At 39.6% G+C, this 23,880-nt stretch overlaps 1 protein-coding gene across 11 annotated transcripts; it reads left to right on the forward strand.

Annotated features, from left to right (window-relative positions):
* Nucleotides 1-15: 15 nt before the first annotated feature.
* Nucleotides 16-23,270, forward strand: LOC146436198 (uncharacterized). 11 transcript variants are annotated; one of them, XM_085061892.1, is made up of 9 exons: nucleotides 209-336; nucleotides 10,947-11,068; nucleotides 12,152-12,290; nucleotides 13,148-13,269; nucleotides 14,973-15,083; nucleotides 18,406-18,512; nucleotides 19,893-19,983; nucleotides 21,867-22,002; nucleotides 22,571-23,270. In XM_085061892.1, exons 1-8 carry the CDS (start codon nucleotides 240-242, stop codon nucleotides 21,981-21,983), a joined length of 906 nt encoding a protein of 301 aa, XP_084918018.1. In that variant the 5' UTR covers nucleotides 209-239; the 3' UTR covers nucleotides 21,984-22,002; nucleotides 22,571-23,270. The 11 variants fall into 11 exon arrangements, with proteins under 11 accessions (XP_084918024.1, XP_084918028.1, XP_084918018.1 ...); XM_085061896.1 differs by lacking the exons at nucleotides 209-336; nucleotides 22,571-23,270 and adding exons at nucleotides 461-889; nucleotides 1,349-1,446 and having other exon boundaries at nucleotides 21,867-22,085; XM_085061897.1 differs by lacking the exons at nucleotides 209-336; nucleotides 22,571-23,270 and adding exons at nucleotides 914-995; nucleotides 1,349-1,446 and having other exon boundaries at nucleotides 21,867-22,085.
* Nucleotides 23,271-23,880: the final 610 nt, after the last annotated feature.

Genomic DNA, 23,880 nt, shown 5'->3' on the forward strand with positions numbered 1-23,880 from the left:
AGTCCGTCAGCGGGCGGGGCCGTGCGCGGCGCCAAGCGGCAGCGCGGGCACTCTCCGGGAGAGGGCGCCTAAGCGCGGCACCGAGCATGCGTGAACGGCCCCTTCCGGTCGGCGACGCCCTCCCGCATGCGCACGTGCGGGTAGCGGGCGGGTGGGCGCGCGGGGGGCGGGGCTTCTCCCGCGGCGGGCACGTGCGGGCGGCGGCGTGCGTGGCGCCCCCCCGCGGCGGCGGCGGCGCGATGGAGCTGGAGGCGGCGCGGCGCGCGGTGCTGGCGGCCGTGCGGGGCACGCGCGCCGCCGACCTGCCGCGCCTGCTGCACTGGATGCGCAACTCCCGTAAGCGCCACCCGCCGCACCGGTGCGCACCCCGCGCGGGCCCGCCGCCGGGTCGGGCCGAGGGGCGCGGTGCGGCAGCCGGGGCCGGGGGGTGAGCGGACCCTGGGCGAGGGTCTCGGTGCCCGGGCCGGGCTGCCGCCCCCTTCCGGCCCTGCCGGGGCCGCGCGGCTCGCAGGGTACCGGCTGGCCCCGGCCGGGCGGCTCAGCCGGGGAGCTTCGGCGCTCGGGGAGGCTGGAGCAGAGCGCGGCCGGTGCCGCCCGCCCTGCCCGGCTCCGAGCGGGTCCGGGCCGCCCTCGCCCCTTCGGGCGCGGCCTGGGACGGCCGTGCCGTGTCGGGCCGGCGGCGCCCCGGGGCGGGCGCTCCTCTGCCCGCCTGCGGGGTCACCGCTAAGCCCCGTGGCGCCACAGGGCGTGCGGAGCCACCCTGCTCCTGCTTCACTGAGAGGCTTTTGGGTGTTAGGCTGTTCACACGTGTTCACAGCAGCCTTTCAGAAAGTTGGAAGTAGCGGTTTGAGCTAATTTACAAACACTACTTTCCCCACTTGATGTCAGCGTAAGTTAACATAGATTTCTGTTTACTTCCTTGTTTATGCCTGGAAATAATTTCATCAGTGTGCTGCAATCAAGCATCTTGTGGCAGATGAAGAAAGGAAATACTGGTCAGTACAGAAGCTGTTAATTTGGAACTGAACGCAAAGGGTGGCACAGAAAACCTCAATATAGGCAGTGCATCAAAGCTGTAGGTATATAGTGCTATGCTGAATAAAATCTAAACACTGCTTAGTCTCAGGGTATATGTGCATATTGCCAATGCAGATAGGAATCTGGAAGGCTCCTCCAATCTTGTGATCCAGTCTCAAGCATCCAGGATGTGTGTGCACTGTATATTAATGATTGTCTGCTGGGATGGTAAACCTACCCTAATGATCATGTGTTCGGAGAATCTCATCATACGATACAGTCATGCCCTGCTGTGCTCAGATTATGCTTCCTGTTTGGGTCTTTGTTCCAGCACTTCCACTTTGGAGTGAAAGCAACTTCATAAGCCAACACACGGGGACCGTGGCACAAAGGCCAACTGTGACACCAAGCAGTTGTCCAGCTGTCCAGGTACTTGGAACTGCAAACTCAGTGTTGCCCCGTGGTTTGCAGCTCTCACAGTCACTCAGATGCAGAGGCAGGACAGACCTTTCTCAGGTGCAGCAGGCCCTCTGCTGGATTTATGGGAAGGGAACCAGTTGGGAACAGCATTTACCATCCATGACAGGCATGCAGCACTCCCACCCAAACATGTTCTTTCTTTAGAAGAGACATTGCCAGATGTTTTAGAGCATCTGGGAGTCAGCCTTCATAATAGAGCAGAGATGGGACTCCCTGGAACTTGCAGGCTGAATTTTGATGGAAGTAGTTAGTGCTAATTGCAATTAAACATTTTCTCTGTGTATGTGTATGTACACACATATATATGTGTCTACATGGATATGTCTGCTCTAGCATTATGTCATTATAGATACAATGCAGGAGCAATCTGCTGTAAGCAGTACGTCATCCTTTCATTTTTGAGGCCTTGTCTAGATGCAGTACTGTGCTCTGCTTGCTAAACAGTGCTTGGGTTACTGTAAATAATCTTGGTTGAAGTAGTTTTCTTCTATCCAATATGGCCTAGTATAAAAACATCGTTGAATTCCATATGCAATCATTCATATTGCTTCTGCACTTAACATAAATCATCACAGCTCCTACACACTACATTAGATTGTGTGGTGTGCATATATGGCTTTCTCAGCTTCCTGACTCCTTTACAAATATAGTAAAGCACATGGGAACTTATTAGTGAAACTTGAAAATGCTGAACTGTTTCAGTTAGGAAAATAGTAGTTACTATCTTCTCGGTTTTGTTTCTATGGTAGTGTTTTACTTCTACCATAGGAATTTTTAGCAAATGGCATAGTTTCTGTAGACTCCAAAATCCTTTGTCAATGAATAAGTTTTTTGTGTGTGTGTTACAGCTTCCAAAACTTACCATAGATAGTTTCTGTGGAAGATAATATGCTATGTTTCCTAGCCTGTGTTATATTACAATTTCTCAAATATTTTTTCTAAATTTTAATGATCTAACTCTTTGCCTAGGTCTTTCAGTGAAAGGACACATATATTCCTGCTTCATATTTGCTCTTCGTAATTAAGATACGAGCTAAAGTGTAGATTAGCTTCCATATTTTGAGCTACTTTGTGTGTGGGACATCTGAGCAATCTGTGTCCTTCTATTTTTATGCTGTTTGGATCAATAGTGATTGCTGCTGCTTCACTATGTGCATCATCTTTAAACATAATTTAGCTTTACGGTTGCCATTCAATGGCTTTTCAGCTCATATGCTGCAGATCAGAGAACAGAGTGGACAGGGCAATCAGGATCAAGCAGCTGAAGTCATGAACATAATTTCATCTCTCTAGTCTCCTTGTCAGGCCATCTTCAGAATCTTTTTTGATTTAGGATTCTTCGTTAACAGGCTTGTGCTCTGATAATATTTTATGCTAATTTTCTCTTAAAAGCTCATTTTTAATATCCTGGCTGGATGCTATTAATTAATACTCTGAGAAATCAAATTGCACTTTAGGCATCTGCATCTTTGGCATTTGCTTACATTTTGTGATTGTATTTTGTGAATTGCTGATGAAGTATAGATCTATAAGTAATCAGATTTTAGGTGTGTCATTTGGAATGTGTGACTTAGGCTAATCTTTTTTCCCTAATTGCCACATTTGTGGAGAAATTTAGAGCCTATAGAATTTGGTCTCATGCTAATGCTTACAGAAGTTATCAGGTTCTGAATCTGTTGATTTTGATGTTTCAAGGAAAAGTATTAATGTTTGCCCAGTTCTTGTGCTCTCTGGACATGCTGCAGTCTCCCTCTCTAACACACGTGTGTTTACATGTAGGTGTATGGTGAAGGGGTGAGAATTAGAAAGCTTTATGCCTATGTATAAAAACTTTACATTGTTAAACAATCAAGATATGTTTTATTGCCTCTTAAGGTCATTAACCTGTTCTGTTTTTCTAATCTCCTTTGTCTGAATGGCTGTGTCCTGCTTTATCTCTGGCTTTCACCCTGATGCGTTCAAGACTGGAGTACAGTATCAGTATTTCTCCCTTACTGGTTTTATTTTCTTGCAGCATTGAACAGTGAGTGAGCAGAGGCTGGACACACTGGTGTGTCCTGCAGGTCTCTGCAGTTTTCTCCGAGATGCAAATATTTGGTGTGATGTCCCCAACACAATGTTCTTGATGATGCTTCTCTATTGTTTCTCTGAGCTGCTTCTGTGGCTGCATACTGGCAGTAACTTTTACTGTGTTTTTTTTTTTTTTTAATCTCAGAATTGCTGCATTTGAATAATTATACTGCCCATTTTAAAACCTAGATAGTCCTGTGATAATCAATACTAGTTGAACTGAGGATAGTGAGGAGCTGGTAGAAGTTTCTGCTGCTGTACCTTGAATACAGCTAGGGAATATGGTGCTCTCTCTGTGCAGAGAGAAGACTGTTTTATGGGAAATGTAAAAAGTTACTAGATCTCTGTGCCACACAGAAATAAAAGCCTAGTCTTTGGCCATACAGATGTAGGAAAGAAACAAACCTCTGATGAACAAAAGGAAAAAAAATGGGTTAGGGATGGGGAGATAATATTCTGAATGAAAACTAGGGTAGGGTAAATGGAAGCAAAAATCGTATCCCCATAGACAAACTTTTTTCTGTGGTGTGTCTGTTCTCCACCTTCTCCTAATGTATCCCATTCCTGTTTCTGTCAAAATATTAAGCATGTAGTTTTACCTCCAGCTGAGGAGAGCTGGGCATGATTCCAGTGTAAACTGTAGTCAGGCTTTTTTCCTTCTTCACGCCTCTCTCTGAATTAGAGTGTACATGCATCCTAAGAGTAAAGTCCTGCATAAAGTGGTTGATCTTTAGGATTAGTGTTGTTGCAAAGACAGCCTTATTTATTCCTTCAACTTAGTTGGTATTTTCTGACTCGCACACAATGCATGAAATGTTATTGAGAAACTTCCATGGAAGAGACAAACTGATTTATAGTAAAGCAAGTTACCTTACCTAAAGTGAAGCTTTATGTATTTTGAACTGAGAGAGCACTGAACATGTTCTCACTCCAGTGATTTCTGACTAATCTTCCTTAGTAATTATGGGAATGTAAGTGTATGCAAAATTCTATTCATTTTTTCTTTGTATGAATGGGTTTTTTTTTGTATTGAGAATCTTAGAAATTCCGAATCTTTATGTGTGATGGAAGAAGACATTACTGTTTTAAAGCAGCTGCTTAGCAACACTGCTTGGCTGTTTCACAATCAGCCAGCTCTTCCCACACACTGCAGTGAAATGTACGTCATTTCACGGTGACTTGCATTCCAGCTTTTCTTTTGAGTTAGTCTTAGATCTTAAAGAAAATGAACTAATAAGAGTTGGAAAAAAGAACAGGAACTCTTGGTGTCTTAACTTTTTTATAATAGGATGATTAATGTTTTAATATCCTTTTGCAATAACCATGTTCCAGAAGTTCTGGCTAAGAAAATCTGGGTGAAGCCCAAGAGCTAATTCAAACCAGTTGGGGAAACCCCCCTGATAATCCCCTCAGTTGGGTCCCAGCATTTGATGTGTAGCTGGGGTGTATTCCCACTTGCACCTCCACTGCCCAGACTTCTCAAATTTTCAGTAGCAGAAAAGGTTGCTTTTGGCAAGAATGAATGCTGGAGAAGATAACCAGTAAAAGAATTGACCAAGCTATCTGTTTACATGAACAGGAAAACAGGAATCAGAGGAAGTAAATACAGGAATCTGAATTTAAAGTTTGAGTTTGAAGTCACCAAACTGCTCTACCTACTGGCAACTACTGAACACCTTCGCTGTGCTTAGCACTTTAATGCAGAGTACAAAGCCTTTCTCTCAGTTAATGTCAGTAAAGCACAGATAAGGTGATAAGACCCTCTATGCTTCTTGTGTTGTGTCATGGGGTCTAAGATTGAAATACTTCCTCATCAGGGCTAAAACTTACTATTCTTATACTAACTTCTAAATTTTTTTTCAGTTCATGCAACAATGTAATAGAATACTCCTACAAACTTCTTCCAATATATGCATTTCCCTAGAAACTTCTAAATATGAAACTAAGATTTCAAAGTGATGTATTGGTCTGAATTGCTGATTGTTCCTACAGTACTTAAAATATTCAATATCAGGAATATTACACAAAATAATTATTGAATAATAAATCATTGCAAATCTTCTAATTTAACGGTAAACAACATATAATTAACTACATTTTTTTGTTGTTGTTTTGGATTCACTTGTACTGGGAGAAGACCAGCTTTTTAAGAGGTTGGTGTACAATCTAGTCTTGTGTTTTGGAAGTTGAGGGCAGTCAGTGCTGTAAGTTCAGGCTTTTAACAGGCAGTGAGGGAGGAGTATCTGATAAAATTAACCTAGGTATTAGCATGTTCTCAGACCTACTAGGTAAAGTTACCAGTTGATAATTTTCACAAGACAGGAAGAGGAAATAGGATGAAAAAAAATTTATTCTTTCAGTATTTCCTTTCAGTCACTGCAGATGGAACTAAAGTGGAATGAGTATCTTTAAACAGGATGAAAATGTGAGTTTCTGCAATGTGACAAGTATAGTATGAGTTTTTGTGTATGTGTGTGTACATACACAAAATTAAATATATTTAACACATGTGAAAAAGCAATTTAGTACAAGGTTTCATATCCAAATTCACAGAAGTGATTTATTCAAGTAAAATACCCTTTCAGAAGAGATAAAAATAACATTGCATTTCCACATTAACTGGAATGGATTTATTTGTTAAAATTATACCATACCAAAAATCTTTTCCATGATTCTCTTTGATAAACTAAAATGGAATGTTACCTATAATTTGATGAATCATCAGCTTTGGGAATTTGCATTAATTTCCTTTGTTGTGACAAGTGATACTGGTGTGAGAGAAGTATCAAGAATACTAAGTACTTTTAAGTTGTTAGTCATTGAAACTTAATAGTGGTGGGGAAAGCTAGTGATTATAAAATAGGTATGTGACTTACCTTGTTTAAAATTTAACTTTAAAGCTTCTTTCAATTAATCAATGTAAAAGACTTAAACTAATAATATAAGCTCTGGTAATATTTCTGTTGGGAAAAGCCAATTACTTCCTACCAATAGCTGTGTATGCTTAGGGATAGACATAATATTTAGAGTTCCTGAGGTACTTGATATACTGAGGTCACATATTGCTTCTCAAATTGTTTAGCCAAAAAGGGCAGTACTAAAGTTTTAGGGATTGGGTGCTTCCTCTTTGACTTGGTTGTTCAGTATTATTAAAACATGCTTCAGTATTAAATTAACCTCATATTAAGTAACATGGCTGTTAATATTTGCTTTTCTCTTCTGTGAGTCGGAGTTTATATCTACAAGACCAGATGATGCTTGCTGTTATGGTTGGCTTTGCTAAATCCTCTTCTTTGCACGTGACCAGTAATCTTCTGTTGTCATTTGGAAATCACACATTACTTGTCTTCAATCCTGTATTTTGCAGTGCCCGGGTGCTTAGATGTTGGTATTTGGTATAGCGGTGCTCTCTATCTGCTGTGAGGCTTTGTGATGTTTTCTTAGCTTGTGTAGAAAGGCTGACTAGCACCAGGGTGATAATGAGGCTTTTTGCAACGTGTTAATTAAATTTTATAAATGCATGTTGAGTAGATCCAGTGGAACCGGTTTTTGAAGTAAAATACAAACACTACGCACTCAGACTTCCTCCATAAACAAATGATTGTGATTCATCTTGCAGTGTTTCATGAACTGTACGTTTCTTTCCTGGTTAGTTGTCTGTTCAATGAACACGGGTTGGCTTGCACACTCTCCATTTCATGTTATATACATTTCATGTATATAACAGGTACTAAAATGACATATAAAATAGTTTTCAATTTTTGTTTTTTCTTTGAAGATCCCTTGTAAGGTGGTACTGAGATTCTCAAGAGCCAACAATTTGTTAAATGCAAGGGTGGAGTTGATAAAACTGTACCAGCAGAGATGCCTATTTTCATATTTGGCACTGGTGTTTCCTACTTGATGGCAATCTACAAATATTTACATACTGTAAAAGTAAATGAGTTATTGTGGTAGCTGTTGCTGTTTCTTGCTTTGACAGGAATGAGTCAACTCTCTGTGTCAGAGTTCAGTCACAGACTATACACACAGGCGTGGAGTGTTGCACACACAGCTTCTGCTGCAGCTGCCATTTTGTCATCTTGGATGGAGTCTGTTCAGACCTCCTTCTCCTTTTTTTTCTTCCTGCTTATTGTGCTGTAGAGCAGTAGCTGATAGTTGGAGCATTTTCATTCATCATTTATTTTTCAGTGTCAGTGTTTCAACAATTTTTTGTTTGAGATGCGTATGTGCTGTCCTTAGGACCTGTTTGATACAGAGCATACAAGAACTTGTGTATGTCATAAGCTGTATGTCTTTTGTTTCATAAGAAGAGCTCAGAGGGCCCCATGCGAGAGGCCCTCTCGCATGGTATTGTACAGATTGAACTCGAGGCAGGGAAGGGATACTTGGGATTAGAGGAAGATGGATGTGCTACCTGTGTTCCACTGAAGGTATGTGTTTCTCTACTGTAGAGCTGGAACAGAGTAGTCTGGAGAGCTGTCCGTCACTAGTGTTGGCCAGGAAACGTCACCCAGGCCATGAGGAAGCAGATCCTATTGACACAGTAGATCTGGGAGAAGAGAACTGAAGTTCTGTATTTGCAGTGTGATGTGGCTGGGCTGGTGGTCTAGGAACACTTCCTGCATTTCATTAAACGCTGTATATGAATTTGATACTCTTAACAGGCACTATAACAGCTGGATGAGCTCTCTTGCATAGTAATAGTATTGTTTTAAAGCAAGTACCAGATGTAGAGGCTTATTGCCCACAGGCACTGATCTGTTCAGCTGCTAATATCAACTTTCTACTCTTGTTCTGTCTGTAGCATGATTTTCCCCCTTGCTTGCTCAGATGTTACCCGCCTCAGCAAACTGGCGCCTTGGCACTCTGAGGGCATGTTGTGGTGCCAATGGTCCCAATTAAGCTACAGTTAGATTTGCCCACCTTCCCTTCCCATGATATCTGGGTTTACTTCTGTGCTGTGTGACATCCATAGAAATCTTCCCTGAGCTGATGGGAAAAATCACTCACTGCTTCTGCGATGTTCATAAATCTGCAAATTGTTGGATGGACTGTGAGTTTAACAGGATTGGTGCTCATTAGAGTTTTCAAGTTAAAATGCTGACAAGCTGGAGCTGCTGCATTGCACCTGTTGTGTTGGTGCTGCTGCTGTTGCAGCTGCCGCCTCTATCCCTCCTGTTCCTCACTGCAAAGTCTGCATCTCTTGAGGAGCTGAGGTTCTGGAGAACATAACTGTGAGCGCTCAGGAACAGTGAGTTGTCTTCCTGAAGTATAACAACTACCAATGGTAATGGCCCATCAGGGCCTTGGAGCATTACTGCTATGTATTTCATAAATTATAAACCAAATATATCTTAAGGGAGTACAGATAATTTCAGATTTCTTCTGCTTACAACGGGGGATTCAGGATTATCTGTTAAAGTCCATTTTGGGATGTGTTGAAAGAACCATTTATATTTGCACTCTTAAGGAAAGAGTGTTTTCACCAAGGAGTGATGGTTTCCTTAATCATATTGTTCTCACTACAAAAAGTGTCAGAAGCACTTCATAGTTAAAAGGTTAACAGGTTTCTGTTTCCTATACTAACCTTAAAATTTCTCACCATTCCTAGCATTTCCTGTGATCCACAGGAAAGATTAAAAGTATTAGTGTAGAGAAACCTGTCGTGTGTTCTACTGATTTATTTTGAACCTGTTTGCCATCAAGCTTTTCTGTACTAATGTTCCCACGTGGAACAGCAATGCTAGCAAACATTGTCTTTTTTTAAAAACACCTGTAAAAGCTGTCAGATTTTATTTTTGTGAGTAATGCACGTACATGTAAAAAGCACAGTTGCTGCACAAGATGTTGGCAGTCTGAATAAAACAAGAAACAAACCAGAAGGGATGGGGAAGAGAGGACATATGTGTCAGTTCTTAGATGAGACTTAATAGATGGGTTTGTTATATTTTTTCAGGATTAGATTTGTGGTTGCTTTTTGTTGGTGCTAGGTGTCTTTTACAGATATTTAGCTTTGACCTGAGATGTGACTTTGTTTAGAACCAGTTCAGCATCCTCAGAGCAGTGAGATGTCCAGACAAAAGGAATTCCACCTAGTCCTTCTTTTGAGGAAAACATAACAGGGAAACAGCAGAGTACATGCACTCAGCAGATCTTGTGCTGAATGGCAGTTAGGAGCATCATATTCTTAATGTGATATTGGAGGGTGTAAGTAGGATGTTGGCTGCAGGATATGAAAAGTCTGGTATGTGCAATTAAACCTTTAGCTGGAGTGTCTGGTTCTCAATACTGCAGGTCATAAAGGATGAGAGAGTCCAGGAGATCCAAAGGGAAGTGTTGAGAATGATCACACGTGAGAAAAAAAAAATCAGGAAAAGTCTGTATAGGTGAATCTTCTTTTTTCTTGAAAAAAAATGATGTGGCACATGGTAGATCTTCAGGGAGGTAAATCATTACTATATAATGGAGAGGAACAAATTTTTCTATTTCCATTGTGAGTAGGGCAGAAAGTACTAAGTTTAAGTAGTGGCAGAGGAAATCTAAATCAGTAATTAAGAAGAGTGTTTCTTTCAAAGGGTAGTCAGGCACCAGAATAGATGCTAAGGGTGGTTGTAGAGTCTCCAGCATTAACAATAATTCTAAAAAAACAGTTTGGAGAAGTAATGACACTTACTGTTGATTGAGCCTTGGGAGAAGAAAGAATTAGTGACTCACATGGTTTCCTTCTCAATCTTTTTTCTAGATGTCTTTAAAAAAATGTGCTAAAGTAATGCAGGTATATCCTGGAAAAATAGCAAAAATTTACAGTGTGGCTTTGAAAAAATGTATTGGTTTACATCCATTCCTATTTTTCTTCCCATTTGAATTATTTTGATAGTTTAGGTAATGTAAAATATATTGTGAGTTGAACTGTTGAACTGTGCATTATCCCTGATTTTTTTGTAAGTTTATTAGAAAGATCATATGTATAAAAAGAAACTTGTATTAAAAAAAAAAAGAGCCTGCATTCAGGCAACTATTGAGTTTTGTAATTTCTTCAATAGTTCAAAAGCATCTTTGATGTTTTTTATATCTTAAGCTGAAACAGTATCACTTTGGTGGCAGCCCAGACCATCATATGTGAGTTATAAATTTATAAATATGAAAATAATTTGAGATTTCAGAAAAGCAATGCATTTATTTTAAGTGGCAAAGTTATTACAATCCAAATCTGTCATTGGCTGGAAAAGCTAACAAAGGCTGAAAAAGGCATTGGAATAAAAAACCTTATCCATCTGGTGTTGTTTATGTGTTGCAACTGCATTGTACTGGTCATCACTTAGTCCACATGATCTGCATATGATTGTTCAGGGGTTTTTGTTTGTCTTGGTTTATAGATGACTTTGATGAGCTTATGGTGAGTAACAATGACGTTGTGCTCAGAAATATCGCTGAAGATTTGCGGAGTCGCTTACCCATGGAGGCAATGTTTACTTCGGAACATCAGGCTACTCAGAAAGTAAGCAAATCGTTATGGTCTGCTTTTGCTGGACCACAGCATTTATTCTGATTTCATTTTTAGCAGTAGTTCATAATAGAGAATGAGCATGGATTGAAGTATAGGAAATCTCAGCTTGGTTCTCAGGTCTGTTGCTCTGTCTTTGCATGACTCCAAGAAAGTTGTTTCATAGTTTTTAATCTTTGATCATAAGTTATTTGGCATAGCTTTCATTCTGTGTGGTATGGCACCTGTCACACTGATTCTTTAATGCTAGTTCCATGATAGACTCTAACAGCCCCCTTAAAGAAAACAGGAATACAGGGCCAGTGTTTTGCTGTTGCCATAATGTGGGCAGCCCAGAGATGATATCCAGCTCTTTTCAGATTGTGATGGCTCAGAAAGAGGTGGGCTGTGAGTCCTGTGGGAGAGGAGTGCACCTTTTCTACTTGAGCTGTCAGTATACAAGGACAGTTAATGCATTTCCCAGAAAAGTGATGTGTGGCTTTTCAGTGGGAAAAGTGGATTGGCCACATGCAGCAAGCCTAGAAAAGGGAGGAAAGATGAGTAGGAGGATGAAGATTATGCCCCTTGAAATGATGAGAAGGCAAGCATTCCGACTGGTATACTTTTGATTGAAAGTGACACCCATGTTAATCAGGGGTGCTTCTAGATAGAGGCATAGGGCATGAAGATGAAAATAGTCAGTTGTGGCTGAGAAACAAAATTGATCTTTCTCCTAAATTTAAGTTACATTCTCCTCATTAAAAGAAGAGAAAAAGCTTGCTTTGCCCTGTATCTTCTCTATAGCCAAATAAGCACTAAGGAGACAAAATTTTCATCTGATCCCCTAGACAGCTATCAAAACCAGCTTGCTTTTGTTTGTCGGTTACCTCTTACTGGTTATTTCAGTGGAATTTGATGATCCAGTTTATGAGCAGGATTTCTGTTGTTGAGTTTTGATTTGTAACTGTTGCATAGGGAAAAACATGGATCTTGGGGATTTTGAGAAAGGTGGGATGGTGGGACATCTAACATGTGTGACAGTGTGAGTGACATTAAGCGACTTGGTTATGCCTTTCTAAATTTTGTTCCTCTTCTCAGATACACCAGCATCCACTGCCCATGATTCATGTTGATGCATTCCTTTATGATGATGATGTTGTTGATTCATTGTGTGAGGAGGGGAAAATGAGTAGGAGCTACTGCACAGAGTGTGGCTCATACAAAACTGCATCTTTAGGTAAGTGTTCTTTCGGGAACAAGAGAAGCAATTTGAGTTTAACTAAACTGGTTTGTGCAGTGACTCAGCTGGACAAGACAACATACAGCTGATGGAGGACTTTGTCCAGACTGGTGCAATACACAGGCCAGAATTATTTCCCATAACCAATGGAAGGAGACTCCTACACGTGTAAGTTGAATTAATTTGCAATGTATGAGTGACAGGAGTTGTCCACAAAAACTGGGCAGGTAAGAGGCAGGCTATGTCCCACAGGAGAGGAAGTTGCAAGAGGAAGACAATGCTGTAGGAGTCCATGCAATAGCCTCGGTCTCCTCTCACATGCTGAAAACAGTAGAAAGCACCATCTGTCTTAAACCTTGTGTGTGGTGTGGTACAGATCAGTGCTGTTGCCAGTATAGCACAGCCATTGAAGGAATGGTTTATATCGAGAACATTCCATTCATTAAAACTTTGGAGTTGAAGTTAAAGCTATTAATATGTCTGCCCGTAAAAAGTTTTGCTCAAATTGTGTTGAGCCTTAGGTACCATATTTTCCTTTTTCAGTTAAACAGTTCCAAGTTGCTTTGTTTTGTATTCTCTAATATATGTTACTGTGCAGAAAAAGGTAATTCAGTTTCATGAAGGATTTCAAAATTCTCCATGTAAGGCAAGGAATCCCCAGACTTGGGACAGACTGCTTGGCAGATTATCTCTGATCTGCAAACCCTGGTGTTCCAGGGTGCCCAGCACTAGTGCAGGCAGAAAACCATACAAGTTTTCAGTGAAGAAAACTCTTCAGGTTATTATTTCAATGGTTAATAACACAGTAGTTAGTACTGCCCACCCAACACCTTTGTTCTGTTCTTATTTCCCAGAGTTTATTTCGCATTCCTTTTCCCTCATGGAACTGAAGTTTCTTTATCAACATGTACTGCCTGACCTGACAGGAAAGGTAGTGGTTGACGTTGGCTCCAGGCTTGGTGCAGTGCTATTTGCGGTAACTTCCAGCACAGGAATTCATATTTTATTACTGTGACAAACATTTTCCCTCTTTTTTGACTGCCTACTCTCATTACTCCATCTTGGATGGGTCATTCTGAGAGGCATCTCTGATCTGACTTTCTGAATAGTGCTGTTTACTAGCAATTTCAGTTCTTCTTCTGTTCCTCGCAAGAGGGAATACAAATGATCTTGCTTATGGAGAGGAAAAGTCTGTTGTCCAACAGAGTAGCATATTGCTGTCACACATGCTGCTCTTTTGCTAAATCCTGCTGTCTCTTTCATAAGTAAGTTTGTCCTCTTATGTCTTGACCATGCCTATATATAGATTAGTTATGTTAAATTCCTTTATGAAGCTGACAAACTGTTAAATTATACAAAGGAAGACTTTGATATGAATTTGTCTCCAAAAACATATTGTCCTGCTCTGCGTTTTAAAATGCACATAAAATACTTCATCGAGAAACTTGAGTGCAATTTTGATTGCTTTTGGCATGGCTGGTGCAACATATGGCCAACAGCAATGCAAAACACATATTACTACTTTCTTTAAAAAGTCAATGGCTGTTTAGGGCTCAATCTTGGAAACACTTGAGCATGTGATTTTACTCATTTGAATAGTCTAATTTTGGGACTACTCAAATGAGGAAAGTTACTCCCATTTGTAAATATTAGCAGCATTACATCCTTAAATGGTAACACTTTTGCTAGGCTGTATTTGTTTTGAAGTAGTTAAATGCTTGTATTACCATAGTAGAAGATATTCTCAAAGTGCTCTTGTAAAAAAGAGTTCTGCTTTGTAACATGCTCTTGCCTTGGATGAGGGGTGACTTCACCTTCACAGGTTGCTTTTCTAATCTCTGAGTTGAATGATTTCAGAAAACGTTAATGATTAAGTTGTAATACATGTATATCTCAGATATTCTGTAACTTCGGCATTGTTTGTCTTTGCCATTGTTGGCAAAATGTAATTATTTTGCCCAATGGAGACAGTGCACTTTAAGCAGTATCTTTGTTAGGGCCCTGTACCCTGAAGTATTTGTACTTTTTTTCCTCTAACATTTCCAACCACTTCCCAAATTTTTAGTCCAAAACTGAACTATTCTTTGGGCTTCATATTAAGGCATAATTTTGCTTTTTTTCTTTTTTTCATCTGTACCTGTATGAAGCATCTGAAAATGACATTAATACAATAACTTAGAGGTGCTGACAAAGACTTGGTGTCAAAATATCCCACTATATTATTGGTACATTGTCCTTCTTTTTCACTCATATTGACTATATGTTATGTCTCATGTTTTTGTTCTTTTCTCTTGATATTTTCTTCTTCAATTCTCCCAAGAAACAAATATGTGTAGAGTCTTTTCCCTTCATATTATTTTCTTCATTTGTTTTGTACACCTTTTTTCTTTCTAAGACTATTTTCAATCTGTTTTGCAGTCGAAGTGAAATTGGAGCTTTTCTTTTTGTTATTTTGACATGTTGTTTTGGATCTCATACCAAAAAAAATTCATGAGACATAAGTGGGAATTGCCAAATCAGGGGCTTAGCTCTGAAAAATATGTCACAGCCACTGAAAGACATTTCTCAACTTCCTGTTTTTTTAATATTAGCTTGTGTTTTATTCTCTTCTTTTTAAATGAGAATTCTGAACTTATTTTGAAGGCATCACAGTTACTAAATTTCTTTTTCATAATACAGGGTTATCTTTATAGCTCAGCTTCCCAGCTGTATGGAGTAGAAATGAATGCAGACTTTTGCCAGTTGCAAGAAATGATGATTACAAAGTATGAGTTCATTGACAGAATAAAGGTAACTAAATACATGTTTTAATTTATGTATTTTTAAACTCTGTGTACAAGGTATCTGGTTTAAGTGAGTGGCTGGTAAATCAATATTCTGAGAATTTTCTGCCTTTGCTTGTTTTGAGCCTAAACAAAGGTTTTGCATTAGGATAAAAGAACTCGTAGCAGAGAAGAAGAGGGAAATTATCAAAAGATTAATCACTTAGCCTTTTTCATGACTGGACTTAGCTATTGACTCACACAAAACAGATTTCTCCAGTGAAATCAGTGACATTATTGCCATTTAATTCTGTGAAATGGAATGCATAAGGAATTTCTGTCACGAGTACAAAACTAAATGTCTGTGATTCGCTTTTGTTAGCAGAAAGATGTTTGTAGGATTTGCAAATTTGCATCTAAGGACACCTAAAGGACTTAGAATTATCAGTATCTCCTTTCATGGAATGTCAGTGTATATGTACCTTCCACAAACACAGTGGGTTTCAAACAAAGTGCTGTCTTTATGAGAACAATTTCCCTAGTTCCACTATGGGAATAGCTGCTAATGTTCTAAAGAGAAAAAAAATTCCTTTCTGGACAAAACCTGTTATTTTGTTACCAGCAAAGTAAGTAGAGTATGCTGGGTAGAATACTGACTGTAATCCTGTGTTTTATGCATGTGCTTTTGAATGAAGTTGCACAAACTGCTGAGTATAGTAATTTCTTGGGAATTAAGGTAACCCGATTTTAAACTAGAAATAAATAATAAACATAAAATATTTAACACAGGGTAAGCAGTATCATTGGGTTGCTCAGTTCAATCCCGGTTGCTGACAGTTTATCCATAACCTTTGGGTTTTGTAAATGTTTTGTGTTCGTAACACCGTATTGTGATGAAACTGAAAGTACAGTTAGGAACTCTGTCAAATTAATTCAGTGGAGCTGGAGATTTGTAAGTGTGCTTTTCAGCCTTGTATATTTTTTATTATAAGCTTTTATGGTTTTCCTTCGCACCTTGTAATTCTGCTGAAGTATTCATTTTGGAGCATAAAGATAAGATAATAGGTTTTCAAAGCAGTGCCCGAGGACTTAGCTATTTGTGTCTCATTAGATGCTAATTTAGTCATGTGACTCCTGTTATCACACTGCTTCAAACATTTCAATCCTAGATTTTTATTTCATCCCTAAATGAATCCTCTCTAGAGGTACATACCAGCTTGAAAAATTGTGAGAATCCAGTTGGTGGTAATAATTAATGACACAAATGTAAAAAACTTTTAAGAGATTAAATAGAGATTTTTTTTTTCAAGATATTCTGAATTTTTATTAGAATATGTTCCTAAAGGATAGCAAAGAGAAATGATATCTTTAGTGGCTAAATCTCTGAGTGAACTGTGCATTTCTTTGGTCAGCATTTGGTGTGTTAAAGTACATAGAACATTGCTCAGTATCTTTTGCCATTTGAGCAAGCACTTAGATACTGGAAGGAAAGTAAACAGTTCAGCAGATCTTAGGAAACTTGAGACCTCAATTCATAAATTGCCTGTAATCATGGAAGGCTTGGTGTGTATTCCATTGGGCAATAGAGCAGTTTTAAAATCAGTTGCTGCCTCCTCTGTTGTGCTATCCCCTAGCCAGGCAGATCGGAGAACTGGTTCAGGCGAAAAAGAGCCCAGCAATATTAGGGTTTTGACTCGAGCAGTACTTGGGTCTGGCTCATTGTGCAGATGCTTATGTGGTCCCAAATTCCCCAAAAGGAATGAGGATGTGTTTGGGGAGAATGAGGTGCTTAGGTCACTTTGGTCACTATGGTCACTTACTCTGTAAATACAGAGTAATTTTATGTCAAGTCTCAAGTATCATTCAAGTCAAGGAAACATCAACATATGTTCAGAGTTTTCCAGTAGCTTAAGCATCTTTCTGAATTGTGGCCCAAAATATTAGGGCTGCCATTAGTATCCTACCCTGTGCATGGGGTTATTCCTCCCCAGGTGCATGACCCTGCATTTGCCGTTGTTGAATTTCAGAAGGTTCCTCTCTGCCCATCCCTCCAACCTGTCAAGGCCCTTCTGAAGGGATGCACAGCCCTCTGGGGTGTTGGCCACTCCTTCCAGCTTCCTGTCATCAGTGAACTTGCTGAGGAGGCAGCTCCCCTTCATCCAGTCAGTCATGGATAAGTTAAACAATTCTGAACCCAGTACTGAGCCTTGGGGAACACCAGTAGTGACAGGCCTCCAACTTGACCCTGTGCCACTGTTTATGGCCCTCTGGCATTTGCTGTTCAGCCAGTTCTTAATCCACCTCACTGTCCACTCATCCAGTCCTCACACCCTGAGTTTGCATGTGAGGATGTTGTGAGAGACAGTGACAGAAGCCTTGTTGAAGGCAAAGTAGACAATATCCACTGCACTTCCCTCATCCATACAGGTAGTTGGTGCATCATAGAATGCAATCAGGTTGGTAAAGCATTACTTACCTTTAGTAAATCTATGCTGATTACTACTTATCCCTTCAAAAGATATTCCAGTTTACATTTCTCATCAGATTTGGGATGCAGAATAATAGAATATTCTGAGTTGAAAAGGACCCTTGGGGATCATCGAGTCAGATTGATAGATTTTTCTGTCTTTAAGAGGAAATCAAACACATCAGAGTGTTAATGAGCATCCATATTCTCCTCTCTCACCTGTTTTGAAAAATGACATGATGTGTTAATATCCTTTTTGGTAGGTGAAGGTAGATGAAATCAAAACAGCTCCTCTATGCTGACTGGAGAGGTAGTTGTTTAGTAAGGTCCTCCAGTGCTACTGAGCATCCTGCCTTTCCAGCATTCCCAGTGTGCTTTGTGAGAATTCAGCTGTGAAATCTGGGTCTGTAGTGTCTTTTCTAGCTATAATCCTTCAGTAACCCACTGACCCTGTGAGATGCCTTTTAATATTCTCAAAATAGCTTCAACTAGCTTAGCTCCTTTCCTGAAATGACTGGACATTTGTGATAAATTATAGGTAAGTGAAATGTAACAGCCATCACGTACATCATCTCCTCTTTCATGGCACACAGTTCTAAACAAAAATTCAGCTGTACTTTATTTCACTTAACATAATGGATAGAGTATTTTAATAAGAAGAGTTAAATCTGGGGTTGTTTTTGGTTTTGGTCTTTTTTTCATTTTTAAGGTTATTATGGTTATGTATGTCAGCTTTATCTACTGCAAAGCCAGTGAAATGCCTGTTTTTGTGACTGGTTCAGCAGTGTGGTAGCAGATGCTGTATTAGGCTGACAGGCTTCATGACTATTCTAAGGCTGTATTTGTCTCTTAATTTATGCCTTGGGAAATTTTTCTCCTTCAGGTGGTTCATGCAGACATCTGTACTCAGCCCTCACTTCTGCAGAAGGCTGATGTTGTTGTAATGAATAATGTCTTTGAATATTTTCTTGACAGACAGGAACAGGCCAGGTAAGCTCTGTGTCCAAACAAGTTACCAATTTCTTTGGCAATGTGTGTGTAACCTTGTGAATTATGGAAAACCTTAAGGTTGTGCTTTTTGAAAGCACTTGCATAATTTATATAAGGAAAGTGTTTCAGTCTGCCTACATCTAATTGTTATACTTAACTGCTAAGATGTTCTGACAGTTGTTTGTTGTTAAACCCACTAAAAACTGCTGCTTTGTTTACCCAAACCTTGCCCTGAATCCTCGCACTGATCTGTTAAAATAGTATCTTGCTGCTAAAGAATCTGAAATTACTGTATCAGCATAAAGCTTAATCTTCAGAAATAAGACAGATCACTGACTTGTAGATGTCAGAGCTTTAATATATACGGACTCCAAAGCATGGTTATTAATGATATTTCTATTAGATCTTCATAAGGATGTGGTAGCAAACAAACATGAGGCTAAGGTTCTCTTTCAGGTACAAGACACTCACAGATGAGCTTTTGCTAATCCAGCAGCATCCATTTAAAATGTAAATAACTTGATCATTGAAGTTTAGAATGGACAGTCAAAAAGAAGGAGTACCTGTGTCTCCACTTGGTCCCAGCCAAGTCTGACATTCTCTACTAGTTTCAGCTAAGGCTTGTCCTGCTGCCCTGGATACCAGGTGGTATTGCCAACCAGAAAGGCACAGAGTAGATGGGTGAAGGATAGTGGGTGTTTCAAAATGCCAGGAGATAGTTTTCCAGGCACATGACTGAGAATTCATTTGATTCTGTCAAAACTCAGGGATAGTGGTTTAGTGTTGCATTAGTAGCATGAAGACAAATGACATTTGAAGAATGCTGGAAATTACATTCTTTTTAGTCTGAATTGTCATGCTGTGAGAAATTGCCTTACTTGCAAAATAAAAAGAAGGGAATGCTGGGGGTTATATTTAAATACTCTGATTACTAATGTCTTAAGAGAAGTACTTTGTCACGACTGTACACGAAGTATGTATGTAAGGAGCAGCTTGTTGTGTGGCTTAATAAAAACACTGTGCTTCAGGACTGGATTTTCTTCAAACCCAAAAATTTAAAGGGACCAAATGTCAATGTTTAATCCTAGTTCAAAGTGAAAATACTGACAATACTAAATGATAGGCATGTATGTATGAGAATTGAAAAGTTACAAAATCTAACATTGTAAGACCATATACTCCCTGTGTTTTTAACAAGATGCTTGGTTTTATTCCTGCAAATAGATCTGCTTAGATATTGATAGTGACTGATAAGCATGTATTGCAAGTCTTTAAGCTTAGTCTACCTCTGGCCAATAAACTGTAAGTTTTAAATTTATTTTGTATCAAATATGGGTGTTTTTCCCCCCAAAAAACTGGTCATCTTTAAATGTGTTTCAGAGCTTGGGAATTTATTGCTTGTAATGTAAGGAAAAGAGGGTCCTTATTAGTGACAGTTCCAAGTCTTGAAGAATCACTTTCAAAGCTCCAGGTAAGTTCCCTCAGCCAGTTTTGGCTGACACACTTTGCTATTTTCTATCAAAGTGGCATTTCTATAATTGAAGTTAGCTGTTTTGCCAGTATTGCTGTAAGGAAGGGTATGTAATTTTGTGCAGAGATTAAAAGGTGTAAGACTCTGGATTCTGTTTTGAGGTTGACCACCAACACATCTTCCTGTACTTTACTTGTCCTCATGTGAAAAATGAAAATCCCAGCCTATATCAGTTGGCTGCATGAATTACTGTATTATCATGTCTATTATTAAAATATCTTAGCTGGGAGGTTGAACACTTGAACACTTACAGGGATGGTGACTCCACCACTTCCCTGGGCAGCTCCTTCCAATACTTAACCACCCTTTCAGTGGAGTTCTTCTGATATCCAACCTGAACCTCCCCTGGCACAGCTTGAGGCCATTTCCTCTCATCCTGTTGCCAGTTGCCTGGGATGAGAGGCCACCCCCACCTGGCTACAGCCTCCCTTCAGGCAACTTTAGGGAGTGATAAGGTCAGCCCTGAGCCTCTTTTTCTCCAGGTTAAACTCCTCACAGGACCTGTGCTCCAGACTCTTCACCAGCTCCATTGTCCTTCTCTGGACTTGCTCCTGCACCTCAATATCTTTCTTGTAGTGAGGGGCCCAGAACTGAAAACAATTGGAGGTGCAGCCTTACCAGTGCTGAGTACCAGGGAGACAAGCACTGCCCCAGCCCTGCTAGACACGCTAATTTTGATACGGGCCAGGATGTCACTGACCTTCTTGGCTACCTAGGCACACTGCCATCAGACTTCTTCCAGGTTTAGGGGCAGGTCTTCAGAAGTACAATGGATGTATAAACTTATAGAGATAAAACCTTGCCTCTGTTTAGCTCTACATTTGCACATTGCCTTGAAACATGAGAGAATTGTTTTGTTAAGCCAGTGAGAGAAAGGGACCTACTAAAAAAGGGCCATCCCACAGGATACTCTGTCTTCTGATCTGTTTTCAGCATAGAAAATTACTCATAATATGCCAGTATGATCTTTTGGAAGTACAGATTAGGGAGAGATGTCACCTGACTAGCCAAGTGACTACCATCAGACATCTTGTATCAGTGACATAGCTTTAAATTGCAGCTGGAAACAAAAGAAAGGATGGTAAATCTTTTAAAGATGTTGAATGCCCTGTGCTGTTCCCTTAGTAGTAACCACTTCTGATGGACCATGCTCTGCTCTCTGTGTGTTCTGCCGTCGATCATTGGTAGGTCATGTATGTGATGCCTGGACAAATTATGTGGCCTGGCTCTAGTTAAGAAACAAAACACTGATCAGACATGACAAGGTTATGTACAAAGTGACTTGCTTGCTACAGTAGTTAGTTTTAGAGAAATTGAATCACTTGTTGCCTGTATACTGATGAGTGAAATAGATCCTCAGCCCCAAGTGCAGCAGTGGTGTCATTTGAACTTTTCTTGGAGCAGACTGTAGTCACATAGCAGCTGAGAAGCCCTTTGTAGCCTTAATACAATACTCCCTGGGTGTAAAACAAGAAAATACCTGTGATTTTTCTGTGGTACTGTTAGCTGCTCCTTCAGCACATCTGTCAGAATGTCGCTTTCGGATCAGGATGCTTGAGGCTTATACAAATGCATACAGAAAGGCAGTAGTAGTATGCTAGCAAATTATCTAGACTATTGACTGAGATAATTTTTAAAGTTATCTTTATTACCTCCTATTTGAGTTAAAATGTCTTTTCCAGAAATTAATTTATCATTGCCATATAATTTGGAATTACTAATCTCTCATATTATGTCTTGCCTTCTTAATGTTGTATTGACCTTGAAACTCCTGCTGTTTCTTAACATGGTGTTGATTTAAGGATCTGCTTTCATTGTTTCAGACAGATGTACAGCTCAGTCAATGGGTCGAAGAGGTGCAGCTAAACTATGATGTGTATCTGGAAAAGGATGTTGACAGAGAAGCACTTGAACAGATACATTTATACAAGATTCTCTAGTACCTGGAAAAATTTACTAGTATCCTTATGATACATATTTTGGGCCTAAAATGAATTTGGATTGATTTGTGTGAATAAATCAGGTCAAAATTTATACTGTGATTAATCTGAGTTGTATTTGTGGTTTTTAATGAAAAAGAGTCTTTTGAAACAGGTTTTCTTACAGAGGCATTTTGTCTCAACAGGGTGTTTTGACTTTTAGCCAGGAAATATCCTCATAGTTTCATTTTTGCAGAAATGTTAAAAAAGAGTGTCTGCATAGTAATGCTAAAAGAATTTTCGGTCAGTAGCATTGTTTGCTAAATATATCAAACCTAAAAATAGTGAATCCTTATTAATATGAATGATAAGAATGCATTTAGCATAATTACTTAAAAGCTGTAGTGCTGTTTCAATTTGGTATAAACTATTTATTATTATCAGTAATAATATTTATTATTAACAGTATTATTTTTAGTGTTCCTCCTATGGAATTTCTAGGTTTTCTTTCCAGGGTCTGCTTGCTAACCAGATTATCTACTGGCATCTCTTACAAGAGAGACAAGTTTATCTATTTAGTTAGTAGTCCTTAAGGTGGATATTAATAGAAAATACTGAAGAACACTGAGGAGCCATTGAGAACTAAAACAGCAAGTCCAGGATGATGGAACTCTTTTCCACCTCCTGCATTTCTGCTGCGGATGGTAGGAAGTGTAATAAGGGGTTAAGAAGCTGAAAATTCTGAACAGGTGTCACGGCTTAGCAGAGGCTTGGTGGTGGCGTAAAACATTGGAAATTCGTAACAGAGCTTCCTCAGAGAGAAAAGATCCACATACGCCCACCACATTTATATTTAGATTTTACGTTTGAAGGATGTAAAGCTTTTAGTCAGCTGAAAAATGTTTCGGGTTTTACCAAACATTAACAATCCCAAGTGCAAAAATATTAACTTCAGGAATTTTGGACTAAATGTGTTGTGAATTTAAAAGCATTGTTAAAAAGTTTGCTGCACAACTTACATCTAGTGTAAATGGGAAAACATTGAACTGGATTTCAGCCTTCAAATGATGTACAGGTCAGTGAATTTGATAATACATGCTGTAAGCAAAAAGGATCAGTGGCCTTTAGGCACTTACTGACACAGTTAGTAAATGGGACTGTAGAAAGGACAGTGAGTTTTAAGAAGTCTTCTTTTCATGGCCTATTAAGAGTGGAAGAAGATGTTTTAACTTGACTGATACTGAACTGCTGCCCAAATACTGTGTTGAATTTATTCTTCATGCATTTAAACATGAACAAAGATGGAAAGCTTATCTTGAAATGGTTATTTTATTAAAGTACAATAACTGAACTGTTGATTACTTAGTTGTCAAAGAGACAAGTGTCCGTAGAAAGGAAGCCTAGGAGAGGCTAAGCAACAGGGTGTAGGTAATGCAAAGCTAATAGATCTAATAAGGAGAGAATAAAAATTGAAAAAACAAATGCATGCGCAGTTCAGAATGAGGAAATGAGCACTATAGTAATCAGTACAGTGGAAGCTGTGACTGGAGTGTATAAATAGGCTGCTATAAAAGGAAAACTGAATGGGTCATAAAAAGCTACTTCATAACCCTACTACCATGTGGGAAGAAAACACCATGTCGGAATTTTTTTACTTTTTCCAGAGGTCCTGCAAGATCTCCCAAATCAATTGTCAGGACCTACAGTTCATGATACTGAGTATGATCTGTGCCCTGCACCTTGTTTTGGTAATATAGGAACTACAACTTTCATTGCAGTTGTTTCCCCTCTTCATGCTGAGTCTTCAGTACTTTTTTTGGGTGTTGATCTCAGTTTAAAAAAATTTCAATAGACTGGAGCAGATCACCAGCATATTTAATGACATCTGTATCCTCTGACTCTGAAAATAGCATGCTCG

Source organism: Lichenostomus cassidix, chromosome 5 (genome assembly GCF_008360975.1).
Source record: "Lichenostomus cassidix isolate B80296 chromosome 5, HeHo_3.0, whole genome shotgun sequence".
NCBI lineage: Eukaryota > Metazoa > Chordata > Aves > Passeriformes > Meliphagidae > Lichenostomus > Lichenostomus cassidix.

What these genes read in the sequence shown, in the direction of transcription:
- LOC146436198 (XM_085061892.1), top strand. Translation starts at nt 240, where the DNA reads ATGGAGCTGGAGGCGGCGCGGCGCGCGGTGCTGGCGGCCGTGCGGGGC. An exon ending in TTGGTGCAGTGCTATTTGCG is followed by an intron (nt 13,270 to 14,972) that starts GTAACTTCCAGC and finishes TTCATAATACAG; the next exon opens with GGTTATCTTTATAGCTCAGC. An exon ending in AGTTCATTGACAGAATAAAG is followed by an intron (nt 15,084 to 18,405) that starts GTAACTAAATAC and finishes TTTCTCCTTCAG; the next exon opens with GTGGTTCATGCAGACATCTG.